Here is a 13,996-nt window from a genome sequence, read left to right as displayed (position 1 = left end):
AAAATCTTAAAAATTGTAAATTCTGCTCTTTTTAAAAATATCGAAATAAAATTTAAGTACAGTAATTTTTAAAACGAAATTATAAAAGGCTGCCATAACTTAAAAATTTGGCATCAGGCAGAGAAGAAAAACTATTTTTTTTTCCATTGAATATATATTTTCTTTAATTTAAAGATTTTTTTTTTTGCATCCCATTAGCTCTCACGTATATTACAGAATTCGCATTATTTTCTCATCCATACGATCATTCATTTTTTTTTTTTTTATAAATAAAATTGTAAGGACGTTCCATGCAACCTGCTAGTAGGTGGATTATTATAATTTTCTTATTGTAACGCGTACGTGTTACAAGGTTTTTTTTATTTTTTTAAAAAGACATAAATAATAAAAAGAATTCGAGTGCCATCTCTAATCTAATACTATCTTCCGTTAATGTACGTGAACTCTCTAATTAGCTAATAATTACTGTGTAGGTGGGAATGTCTTACAAGCACATTTTGATCAAGGAAATTATCAATTTTTTAAATTTATTTTTAAAAAAAATTCACCGCACCATAAATCTTTAATGCAATCAATAAAATTTCCCAAATTAAAAAGTGCTAGTAATTAAAAATACGTTGTTAAAGATTTTTACAATTTTTTTTTTCACCTACTTGGAATTTTTAAACCTCATAGAAAAATAGTCTCAAGCGAAAAAAATTTCTGAATTAATTTTTTCAAAGTAAAATTCTTTTTAAAAAGTAAAATATAATTTAATAAATTGTTTTTCTTTTGACCACATTTTTAAAACTATAATTTAGTAATCAAAACATTATCTTTTAATTGAATATTGTTTATTTTTTTTACTTGAGACAATCTTATGCGGAGGGTTTAGAAATTTTTATTTTTTTTTAATTACACTATAAAGCGCGAATGAACTTTTTTCTTTATATTTAAAATCTACGCAATTACACTGAATTTTTCTTTCTATCATATAGGATGGAACAAGAATTATAGTTTTTAAAATAATTTCGTAACCTCTTCGACTCTTTTTTTTTTTTTAAATTATCAATCATTGATTTACTCATGAAAAATAGACTTTTCTGTAGATCGCGCATGAGTTCATTGTACAAACTTGGATTGTAATAAGAATATAACAAATAGGCTTATTGTGAAAACAAAATTCTTAAGGAGTCAATTATAAGTCTCAATAATTCAAAATCCCGAAAAAAATTCGGCAAAAATTGCATTTTTTTTTTCTTTATATTGCTTCTTAAATTGTTTCATTATTTAAATTGACTCGTACGTTAGTAACATGGACACGTTGACAATATTTTGTTCGTCGATATTTTTAATGACTAGAAGAAATCATGTTTCTTTTTCTTGCATTAGAACAAAATTGATAAAAAGAAAGAGGGGGATTGCACTAAAAATTCTAAAGATGAAATTTTTTTTTATGATTGACTAAATATATCTATATATATATATGTATATTATATAAAAGGAAAAAATTTGACGAACAATTATATATGAATGATTCTTTAAGTCGGGGAAAATAAAATTTTTTTTTTTTTTTAAACAAAAAAATAAATTTCTTGCAAAATATATGAATGACATATCATGACGTGACTTTTAAAATAAAAAACAAAAATCAATAATAAAATTAGCTTCTGTAAATGATTATTGGCTTTTGTTTACTTATTTAGTATTTTCCGTTTGATTTATTTGTAACTGATTTTTTCTTTTAAATGAATCATTCATATATACTTATAAGTGATTACAATTACATTAAGTGACGATATTAGATAAATTGTAATTAATATATATCACAGAAAGTGCCTAAATTTAATACAGTTACAGTTCTTTCAGCGAAGAAGACTTATTTACAATAAACGTAAAAATATTGGGAGGGTTTCATTTAATAGAAAAAGAAATTTTAAAATCAAATTATTCCAAGAGAATAATTTTTTAAAATTAAAATTAACGCGTCGTCGATTTATTTTGGTGAAAGATCGACGCATTCTGAAAAATGGAAGATGATTTTTATCTTCAATTAAGCCGATTGTTATTAGCGAATTTTTATTCTCTACTACTAATAATAAATTTTAATTATTTAATTACTCAAAAATTGTTAATTTTTTAATTATTAATTAGGTACTTAATTTAAAAAATGTTTGTTAAATTAAAAAAAAAAAAAAACACTCACCATCTTTGGATATTGAATAATTATTTAAAATTGGACTTCTTAAATTTAAAAACCATCCAGATGAATGAGAAGAGCAACAATTGTTGTTGCGCCAGCTTCTTTTGTGGACCATTCGGTAATTTCTTGCTGTGAATCGACGTCATCTTTTTTCGAATTTGTCGTATATGAACCGGGTCTTACTAATAACTGGAATGCAGTCGATGCATTGAGCTTCTTGTCCGATTGCGTATCTATGTATCTAAAATAATTTATTACTATTTTTAAAATTCCTAATTTATATTAAAAATAAATAATATTAAAATAGTTGACAATAATTATAAATTTTAAAAAATTTGAAATTATAAAACTTACGGATACTGTTTTGTAAAATCTTCCGTGCCTGCGTGTTTTATATTTGGTGAAAAAACCACTTGTGGATTTTGATCTTCACTATTTACACTCGTTGTTAAATTACTCATGTCTAATTGTTCCTTTGTTAATAATTCACCTCTATCTAAAATTCGCCTACAAAACAAAAAGAAAATAAACATTTTCTTTATTGAAATATAAAAATAGATATATATAAAAATTGAAAATAGAAATAAAAATTACCTGACTGCGTCCAATCTTGTGCCATAAAAAGCCACATGCCATTTATCAGTCGTACATTGAGGAATTTGATTAGCGTTAATACTTTGTTTTAATGGAAATCTCGTCCAACCAATTGGAACAGCAAATTCCGCCAATGGTTCACCTTTTTTACAAATAACACTCTCGCCATCAATTTTATAACATGAATGACAATAGCAAAGTATTTCATCGAGTGAAAAAAATTCATCGGGTAAAACAAGTGATTTTTTCAATCTAGTACATGCTTTAAGATATTCACATTTTTTTGAAGCTGATACAAAACTCCCAATTGGAGTGGACGGCAGCGAAGCGACCAATGGTGCATTATGTAGGACGTTTTGTGTCATTAATATATTTTGATTTGAAATACTGTTTGTAAAGCAATTATTGAAAATTTGATAATGTCCATTTAAATTCAATCTTAATTCTTGTAAATCCTGTCCATTTGAAACAACACACATATTATTTTGCATCATTGTTGATGAATTAAGACAAGAAAATTGATTATTTGTTCCTGTTTCATTCATGAGGCACGGTGAATTATTCTCCTGATTATTTTGACTATTAGATGCAATACTTTCATTAATTGCATTATTAGCATTTGTTGAATTTATCGCTGTATTTAAATTGCTCATATTACTTGTATTCAATGCTGAGCCATTTTTAATATTAATATTCGTTGCATTATTTATTTCTACATTTGTACATTCATTCCGTGTTATGTGATTTAAATCTGTATCATTATTCACTTGACTATTATCAATATCATGATTATTTGAATCATCATTGCCACACAATACATTATTATCATCATCATTACGATGTTTATTTTTTAAATGTTGTTCAATTTGATCATTATTTATATCCGAATATGAATCAGAATTATTACTATCAGAATGAATACTACTTGCCATTACATTATTTTGATGTGAATTATTATTGGACGTATGGGGCATATTGTCGACTAGATTTAAATTAGCAGTACTTTGAATTGGTATATTTAATGTGAGATTAGTGGCAATTTCAGGGACAATATTTTCCTTCTCGTGACATTCTAAATCGGCTTTTTCACGTGAATTTTCAATATCCTCAATTTCAACTGTTGCACGTTCTAATATTGTACTATTATTTGTACATGTTTCGAATGTAAATCCAAATATTGAAATTTGTTCACACTGACCGTATAAATCGATTATTGCATAAACATACAATGGTAAATCTGTTGCCGCTATTCCTTGATCAGTGCCATTTATATAAAGATGTAATCTCGAATCTTCGTCAATTAATAAACCCACCGTTGATCCACATTGTAAATTTTCTAAATTTGATCCATAATTTGTTTTCACCTGCGTAAATTTATATAATTAGAAAAAAATATATTATTAACTTTTTTTTTATTGTTATTCTTACTTTTGTTCCATTATGTGAGATCCAATCCCCACATATAATCCACGAATGTTTTTTAAATCCAAGTGCAGTAACAGGAAAAGTCGCTTTTTCCGGTGATACACAAGTAACACCGCAAAGCATTCCAGAAACCCATCGTTCATTTATTTTTTCTATTTTTACTTGGAACATTTTACCTCTTATCAAAGGACGACTAGACATAACTACACCTGTTTTTTTAAAAAATAAATTTGTTTAATTTAAAAATGAAATAAAATTATTTTTCTAAATCTATTTGTTACCTTGATTGTAACTAGCTACTCTTCTAGCTGTTATTCGCTTTTCTAATTGCACATTTCTTCCATGATTTTCATGAAATTCGTAACAATAATCAACGTCACCCACCGAAGCGTTAATTGGTTGCGTTGGCGTAAGAACAATTTCATTTAATAATTTTGCCTCTGAATTTTCAATCGATGATTCCATTCCTATATCACTAGAATTTTTTTATCAAAAATAAATTCATTTATTCAAAAAATAAATAAATTGTAAATAAAATAAAACTTACTTTCGAATTGTTGGTGGCATGGGATCTAAAAGTAATTCCAAAGAATCTTGCATTCGTAAACTGGCATTCGGTGAAATTACAGGATGCTGTTGTTTACTACTCGTGATACTAACGGCAACAGTACTACCAAAAAGTTCAACAACCGCAAATACCATTTCAGGTAAATTTGATGCCGCAACTCCCATATCTTCTCCATTAATATAAAATTTTAAATTCCCCTCCTGAGTACGTTTCAATCCAATTTTATCACCCACTCTTATCCAATCCAAACTTGGACAATAGTTCATGCAAAGTACATAACCCTTGTGACGTATTTCATTGCCTGTAAAATTACAAATTTTAAAAAAATCAACTAAAAAAAAAGAAAATTATTTTTATATTTACCAGTTAAAAACCAAGAGTCCGATGGAATACACGTCATTCCTGGTACAAGATTCATTGACGTTAACCAATTGCCATTTTCATGACTTAAAACGCCTATTCTCAATGAACCACTCCATTCGCGTGCAACTTCTTGTATGGAAATTTCAAAAAGTTCATTATTTTCAAGTGGTGAATCACTTAATAATACAGCATTACTGTATTCACGACATCGAGTCGCAATGCCCCTTTCACTATTTAATTGAATATTTAAACCAACGGACTCATGAAATTTGTGCATAATTTCAGTCTGACCCTGAGGTTGAATTACAGAAGTTGGCTGTTGGCTTGTACTATTTTCCGATGGTAAATATTGTTGAGTCATTGTATCTCTCCTCTCGGGCAAAACAATCGTTACCTATTTTTTTTTTTTTTAAACAAAATTTTATTTTAGAAAAATTCAAATTAGAAAAAATGTATTTTTAAATACCTGAGCACATTGGCCGTATAAATCGATAACAGGATAAACATGTGCAGGAAGTCCAGTACAAGCAACACCCTGATCAACACCGTCTAAATAATAATGTAGTGTCGTATCAGAACATCGCATCATTCCAATTCGATTACCCTCGGTAAGTTTATCTAAATCACAACTATAATTATTCCTGAGATTCACACCGTCACGCATAACTGTCGAACCAGACAACATCCATGTATCATGATCAATATCAGTCATTGTCGATGGAAATTCCAATTCATCGGGTCTTATTGCCGTTACACCTTTAAAAATTAAATAAATCTAAAGTTCTTTAAATTTTTTTTTTTTTAATAAATTCTTACCTGCTTCAATTGCGCCCGACCATCGATCAACCATTTTATCAATTAAAACTTCAAACATTTCTCCATCGCGCAATGCTCTATTGGCAATAACAATAGCATCGTTAAATTCCCCCAAAGCCCGTGGTCTCGATGCTGTTAAACCATTATTTGTAATTCTCGCATTTTTACCATGAATATGATGAAAACGCAAATCACTGAAAATAATTAAGTTTTCTTTTTCTATTTTTATGTAAAATATAAAATATAAATACTAAATTAATAGTTATAAAATCGTGAAAAATAAAAATTACCTGTACAGTGTTGTATTACTAAAACTAGAATTGTTTGTAGTGGGACTGTAAAAATCTGTATTGTCAACAATTGTAGCTTGAGCTGCCTGTCCATATAAATCTATAACGCCGTAAATTTTTTCTGGTACACTCATTGCAGCTGCTCCCTGATCAGCTCCATTTACATAAAAATGTAAAGTTGAATTATCTTTTCTCATCACTCCCACACGATCGCCAACTTGTAATCTATCCAAATTTTGACCATAGTGATCTATTATTGTTATTCCATTATGCATTACACCATTACCAGTCATCATCCAAGTACCAGATCTGAAAAATAATTTTTGTTTAAAATTAATATAACTAAAGAATTTAAAAAAAAACACCATTTATAATTGTAATTTAATTATTCTATATTCCGATCAATTTTATTCTCTCACCTAACATTCGTCATTGTAAAAGGAAATTCCAATTCCGTTGGTAAATGTGTTGTAACGCCAATTTCAATGGATCCAGCCCATTTTGTGACTATTTTATCCAAACGAACTTCAAAGAGCTCGTTTGGTTTTAAGGGCCTTGATGTCAGTACAACGCCATTATTAAAATCGTCAATGGCACTGTAAAATAATTTTTTTTAATTAAAAATTTTAAACTATTATTTAAAAATTATTTCATTTCTAAATTACTTAGGCCTGTGTGCAGTTCGACCATTATTGATAACATCTGCTCGCGTTCCACAGCATGGATGAAACATCAATCTCTCCAGTGGCTCCTCTTCTCCTATTTCTAAATTTCAAAAAATTTAATATTTTTTGAATACGACAAAATCGATTTTATTAATTAATAAATGTTAATTCCTTTCTAAAATGAAGAAAATAAATTTTTTTAAACAAACCATTAAGAGCTTGTAAATGAAGTGTGTTTCGTCTCGTTATAAGATTTTGTTCCTCTCTCTCGTCGCGATCAACAATTGTCACTTTCACAGTCATTCCATAAAGATCAATAACACCCCACACTACAGTTGGAACTTTCGCTGCGATACCTTGATCAAGACCATTTATAAAATAATGTAAATTTCCATTACTTTTTCTTATCATTCCAACACGATCGCCTTCCTGAAAAAATTAAAATTTAAAAACCAAATTGAAATTTATTTAAAAAAAAAAATAAATTAATACCTACTCTCAGCTCATCGAGATTGAATTCACCATATTCTCTCTGTGTCCCTTTGCCATTAGTTAAAATTCCACAACCAGACATCATTGTTGTTCCCGAACGCATATTCGTCATTGTTGCAGGAAATTCTAAAGCAGTTGGACTGTGTGTTGTTACACCAACTTCAATACTTCCCGACCATTTATCCACTAGTCTATCAATTCGAATCTAAAAAATTGTGAAAACTTTTACATTTTGTTCCGTTATTCTTTTTTTTTTTTAATAATAATATTACCTCAAATAATTCATTTTCACGTAAATGTCTATGTGTCATAACAACTCCATTATTAAATTCATCAAGTGGTCTCCTACGCTCAGCGGTTCTTGCATTATTCGACAATTTCACTAAAGTTCCAACTCTCTCGTGAAATTTTAATCGATCCTCCCTAACAGATGCGGCCGTTGGATTTTTTGGTAAATTCACATTTACATTAACATTCATATTAACATTTAAATTAGCCACCAAATTTGTTGTTAATGAATTTGAAGCCTCCTCCATAGCCAAATCATTATCAATTTCAATTTCTTCTTTTGGTTCAGCAATACATAAATTTGGTTGTGTTATTGTAACTTGTACACAATTACCATACATATCAATAACGGCAAATACTTTTAAAGGAATATTAATAGCCGCAACACCTTGTGATGTGCCATTAACGTAAAAAATTAATTCACCCTGTAAATAAATTAAATTTTAGAAAATTAGTACCGAATTGAATAATTAATTAATTAATATTAAATAATCAAAAACGTACTTTGGATGTTCGCATAACACCAAGAGTATTTCCTTCTTCCAAAGTATCGAGATCAACACCATAGAGTTCAACAATTGGTTCTCCATCGTGCATAATACTAGAGCTTGTCATTATCCATGATCCATGACGAAGATTCGTTGCACATGCAGGCAACTCAACGGAATCTGGATCACATGCTGTAATTCCAATTTCGATACTTCCACTCCATGACATCATCTAAAAAAAAAAATGAATTATTTTTTTTTTACTTTGCAAATAAATATTTCAGTAAAAATATTCTTAAAAAAAAACCAAAAAAAAAAAAATATTCATATTTACTTTGATTACTAAAATATTTAATAGTATTTTAAAAACAAAAACCATATTAAAATATTGTAACTTTTTTTTATAAAGTGAAAAGAATCTAAAAAAAAGAAACTGACGGTTATACAAATTAGATTATTATCCATAAATTAATTTTTATTTCATCTTGTTTTTCAATAAATAAGCTAATTATACCTTTTTTTTATCACTACAAGGAGCAATTAATTAGGTTGATCACAATAAGAAAGTTAATATAAAAAATAGACAAATAATTATTTCCCTTTTTTGGCTTAAATTGTAAATAAATAATTAAATACCAAAGAAATTAATATCATTAAATAATCATTGAATAATTAATGTAATTTGACAGATGTTTTTAATATAAGAAAATATAGTATGCGTTAGTGTGTATGTGTGCCTGAGTTGATTGTACCAAATTTATACTTGTGTTACCTTTTTATCGATACGAACTTCAAAAAGTTCATCATCTTTAAGTGGCTCAGCACTAAGTACAAGACCATAATTGTATTCAGAAAAATTTCTCACTGCCGTACAATTATTATTAATTAAACTAACACGATCACCACATTTTCGATGAAACATTTCGACCATTCGTGTTTATTACCCCCCCTCCCGCAAAAACACTATTTTCAGCTTTATTTTTAAATCCCACCACATTACAAAATGTGGCGCTAACAGTTTCCGGTCTTTTTTTTTTATATGTGTCCTGACGCGGTGAAAGGGACCTTATGATTAAATAAATCGATTTTTATTTTTTTATACCAATCGATAGTTTTTGAGTTGCTTTTTCATTTCCAACAATTAAAATTTGTCTCGTTCAAATACTTATTGTGTTATATAGTTTTAAACATAAGTACTTTTCCGCGTATTCTCGGGCGCCTCGTGGCTACTGCAAAACCACTACCACTGCTCACCACTACGACGCTACCCTCGTATATCGGTGAGCGTGTTTCCTTCGTGCATCTTCGGCTCTACCATTTCTTGTCTCTCCCCACTAGTTCTAAGCTCTGATGTATACATTGCGCTGGGCCCGGAAAATGGATTTATCTCATATTAAAGCCAGTAAAATTGCAATAAACAATTTATTAGATTTTCATTATTTTAATAATGTATAATAATAATAATAATAAATATTTTAAATTCAAGACATATAACTTATTTATACAGCAAAAGTAATGTTATTTTTACTGTTGTAAGAAAAGTAAAAATTGAAAATTTCTCTGTTGATAAAATAAATAATAAAAATTAATTTTATTTGATAACAACGCTTTTCAGAGAATTAATAAATAATTATTAAAAAAATGTTTAAACATTGTCAAAAAGGGGTTTCGTAAATTTCTTCTCATCTTTAAAGGATAAAGTATTTCGAGTTGGAATTTGGAGGAATAATAGAGGAATATTATTTTTGCAATAATATTGTGAGGAAATTATTTTATTAAAGATTTAAAGTGGAGTAATTTGGGGTTAGTTAGTTCAGCAGCGGCCACTAGCTAGAATTGGCGCCACATAGATTCAATGTCTGTCCCCACTTCTGTCAAAAATCCAACTTTTATAACCACAAAATTACTTTTAAAAATGGAGATGCTTCTTAATCAGCTCGCCCTCATCTAATTAATCCGACAAATCCGAACAAGATATTTCAAGTTATTTACGTATTATTTTGTCAATAAAAATTAATCAATTAACTTTAATATAAACTGAATCCATTTGCCGGGCCCAGGGCAATGTTTACATCAGAGCTTAGAAAGAGTAGGGAGGTACAAGATATGGTAGAGCCGAAGATGCACGAAGGTAGCATGCTCACAGACATATGAGTGTAGCGTTGTAGTGGTGAGCAGTGGTGCTGATTTGCAGTTGTACGTCCCCACTACTCAAATGTCTATTTTCGTGCTACACTTCGAGCGCCTCTCCTGTAAAATTTGCTTTGGAACCGTAAGGTCCCTTTCACCGCGTCAGGACACATATGTAAATTTAAAAATAAAAATTAAAAATTATTTATATTTACAATGAAATTCTTTTAATACGTAAGGGAATTCATTTGGGAATATTTAATTTTTAGTTACTGTTATTTTCAAGGTGTTTTATAATTATCTTATGAAAAAATTTAATTACAGATTTCTATTTTATCAACTGGTATTACAAATGTCAGACATGTTCTAACCTTTTAAAACCACGTGTTGACGTTATTAATGCTCATAAATAAACAATTTTACTTATTTTATTTATAATAAGTATTTAAAAAGTACTAATTAATTTGTCTAGTGTACATCTAGTCTTAAGTAATATTATTAATACAGGTGAGAATTAATTAAACATATTTTAATAGTTAGTAAATTTTACTTCTAATTTATAAATTTATTAATTATTAATTATTAATTAATATTGATTATATTATTGATAGTAGACAAATTAATTTTTTATTTTTTCGTTATTTTAACTAAATGTGCAATTAATATTGAAGGTAATTGTAAAGAATTGTTTAAAAACAAAGAAAATGTCAACATAACCTCCAAAAAATTTGAAAAACAGTCAAAATTTCGTTTAATTTAAATTTAAGTGCTGTTTTTTTTTTTTTTTTTTAATTAATTTTTTGTTTTAATTTATTGGATTATTGTAGAATGGGACGAAAAGCGAAATTCGAAGGAAAAACAAGACTAAGTGGTCCTGGAAGAAAATCTAAAAAACAAGGCGAACCTAGTTTTCCCTCAGGATTAATAGGTATTTATTATAATAGAAATATTATTATTTTTAGTACTATTATTGTTATTACTAATTAATAAAATAATATAGAGAAAAAAGAGGGAACCCTCAGTCGTCATCAGAAACAAAGAGCAAGGAAACGTCTCGCGAAGAAAATAGAAAAACAAGAAAAATTGCAAGCTAAGAAGGCAAAAATTTCAGTAAGTTTTTTTTTCTATTTCAAATAAATTATTTGTTAAAATATAAATTTCTTATTCTGGACAAAAAAAAAAGAATAAAAATTATATAATTATTAAAACGAAAGTATATAAACTTTTCTTTGTTCAGGAAAATGGAACATCAGAGAAAGAGATAGTAAAACCATTTTCCATGAGATTGAAACCGGTAAGTTTTTCTTTTTAACCAAAAAAAAAAAATTTGTTCTATGTTAATTTTTTTTATTTAGGAAACTAGTGATTTGGATGAACCTGAAGAAAATGTAACTTTAAAGGCAAAGAATAAAGTAAAGAAACAAATGGAAAATAATCAAAATGTTACAAAGTCAAAAAAATCGAAAAAAGCGCTTCAGAATTCGAAAAGATGTGAAGACGTAAGTATTAATTTTTTTTAATTTTGTAATTTTGTATCTTTTTATTTTCTATTTATTTATTTTCTTCTACTTTTTTTTAAGGAAACGAGTGATTTAGATGAACCAGAAGAAAATACAATTTTGAAAACAAAGAAACAAATGGATAAAAATAAAAAAGTTACAAAGTCGAAAACAGAGGTCAAAAAAGAACTTAACGATTCAAAAAGACGCAAAGCTGTGAGTTTTTAGTAGTTTTTTTTTTAATTTCTACAACTTTTAATTATATTTGAAATATTTCGTTTTTTAGGATTCCCATAATGGTAAAGTGAATAAAAAAAGAAAATTAGAAACAGTAGAATCCTCTGAAGAGAACGATGATGAAGATGAGAATGAAAATGACGAAAGTGACGAAGAAGTAGAAAATGAAGAAAGTGAGGAAGAAATAGAAAATGAAGAAAGTGACGAAGAAATGAAAAATGAAGAGACCGATAACTATATTCAAGATCCTGTAGGCGACAGTGATGAAGATTCCGATGACGAATCAGAAGAACAAGACGATGATGAAGAACAAGATGATGACGATATGCTTCCAATTGAAAAAGCGAGTAAAAAACTCGAAAAATTGCAAGCAAAAACTCGGTAATGAAAAAATTTATAATAAAATTTATAATATAATTCATAATTAACAAATTAACAAATTAACAAAATTATTTATTTAAATTGCAGAAAAATGGCTGATGAAGAAATGCAAGATATGACATCACGACAGCAAGTTTTTCAATTTCCAACTGAGGAAGAAATAGCAAATCCAACAGATTTAACAGACGTTCAAAATCGAATAAAAGATGTTTTAATGGTTCTATCAGATTTCAAAAAGCTCCGCGAAGATGGAAGGTAAGTTTTAATTTTTTTTTTTAAATTTGCAAAAAAATTTCAAATTTATAAATTTAATTTAATTTTGATAGATCAAGATCCGATTATACAGATCTTTTGTGCGCGGATCTTTGCACAAATTTCTCATATAATTTATTTTTAATGGAAAAATTGATGCAAATTTTCCCTCTACATGAATTGATGGAATATTTAGAAGCTAGCGATGTACCACGACCTGTGACAATTAGAACAAATACATTAAAAACCCGACGACGAGATTTGGCACAGGTAAGGCAAAAAATGCATTTTTTGTTTTTTTTTTTAACTTTAATTTCGATCCTCATTCTAGGCTTTAATTAATCGTGGAATGAATGTCGATCCAATTGGTAAATGGTCTAAAATTGGACTTGTTGTTTATTCATCATCAGTGCCATTGGGAGCAACACCTGAATATTTAGCCGGTCACTATATGATTCAAGGTGCATCGAGTTTATTACCAGTAATGGCATTGGATCCAAAAGAAAAAGAGAGAATTCTTGATATGAGCGCTGCACCAGGTGGTAAATCATCTCATATTGCGGCGCTAATGAAAAATACTGGCGTTCTATTTTCAAATGATCTTAATGAGGATAGATTAAAGGCGGTTATTGGTAATTTTCATCGTCTTGGAATTACAAATTCTGTTATTTGTAAATATGATGGTAGAAAAATTCCCAGTGTTTTAAAAGATTTTGATAGAGTTTTACTTGATGCACCTTGCACGGGAACAGGTGTTATTGCCAAGGATCAAAGTGTAAAAATAAATAAAGACGAATTAGATATACAACGTTGTTGTACATTACAACGTGAACTTCTTCTTGCTGCAATTGATTCTGTTAATCATAAATCGGCAACTGGTGGTATTATTGTCTATTCAACGTGTTCAATTTTACCCGATGAAAATGAAAGAATTATTGATTATGCACTACAAAAGCGAGATGTAAAATTAGTACCAACTGGATTGGAATTTGGTACTGAGGGATTTACAAGTTATAGACAGTATAGATTTCATCCATCGATGAAATTAACAAGAAGATTTTATCCTCATACACATAATATGGATGGATTTTTTGTTGCAAAATTAAAGAAATTCTCCAATATCACCAAGAAACTTTTGAATCCCGAAGAAGAACCACAATCAGATTAATTAAAACAAAAAATTGTTCTTTTTTATATTGTTAAATAAATTCGTCTTTATATTAAACAAAACTTTTCTTTACTTGATTTTGAAAAAGAATTTTGAGGTTAGAATCCATCGATAAAGTAAATAATTTACCGACAGGAGATAAAAAAAGTTACATTGGT

The 13,996-nt window shown here is 28.3% G+C and overlaps 2 protein-coding genes across 3 annotated transcripts; one reads left to right on the top strand and one right to left on the bottom strand.

Annotated features, from left to right (window-relative positions):
• Nucleotides 1–113: 113 nt before the first annotated feature.
• Nucleotides 114–9,828, bottom strand: LOC127287454 (neuralized-like protein 4). The gene is made up of 18 exons (XM_051314394.1): nt 8,944–9,828; nt 8,188–8,403; nt 7,668–8,108; nt 7,400–7,600; nt 7,113–7,332; nt 6,904–7,003; nt 6,658–6,834; nt 6,239–6,547; nt 5,949–6,142; nt 5,599–5,888; nt 5,133–5,526; nt 4,749–5,070; nt 4,483–4,676; nt 4,205–4,410; nt 2,777–4,140; nt 2,537–2,689; nt 2,186–2,423; nt 114–2,001 (listed from the first exon to the last, which is right to left on the bottom strand). Exons 1-17 carry the CDS (start codon nt 9,100–9,102, stop codon nt 2,231–2,233), a joined length of 5,133 nt encoding a protein of 1,710 aa, XP_051170351.1. The 5' UTR covers nt 9,103–9,828; the 3' UTR covers nt 114–2,001; nt 2,186–2,230.
• Nucleotides 9,829–10,000: 172 nt separating this feature from the next.
• Nucleotides 10,001–13,900, top strand: LOC127287455 (uncharacterized). Of its 2 annotated transcripts, XM_051314396.1 has the most exons (11): nt 10,001–10,476; nt 10,626–10,808; nt 11,129–11,229; nt 11,302–11,411; nt 11,539–11,595; nt 11,657–11,800; nt 11,882–12,016; nt 12,087–12,418; nt 12,506–12,673; nt 12,745–12,940; nt 13,002–13,900. In XM_051314396.1, the coding sequence occupies exons 3-11, from the start codon at nt 11,130–11,132 to the stop codon at nt 13,836–13,838; spliced, it is 2,079 nt and encodes a 692-aa protein (XP_051170353.1). In that variant the 5' UTR covers nt 10,001–10,476; nt 10,626–10,808; nt 11,129; the 3' UTR covers nt 13,839–13,900. The 2 variants fall into 2 exon arrangements, with proteins under 2 accessions (XP_051170353.1, XP_051170354.1); XM_051314397.1 differs by lacking the exon at nt 10,626–10,808.
• Nucleotides 13,901–13,996: the final 96 nt, after the last annotated feature.

The sequence above is a fragment of the Leptopilina boulardi genome, unplaced genomic scaffold (genome assembly GCF_019393585.1).
Source record: "Leptopilina boulardi isolate dan_hultmark-lab unplaced genomic scaffold, ZJU_Lbou_2.1 LbouV2_370, whole genome shotgun sequence".
Classification (NCBI taxonomy): Eukaryota; Metazoa; Arthropoda; class Insecta; order Hymenoptera; family Figitidae; genus Leptopilina; species Leptopilina boulardi.
The sequence above is the reverse complement of the archived record's forward strand: the minus strand, read 5'-3'. Positions and strand labels throughout refer to the sequence as shown.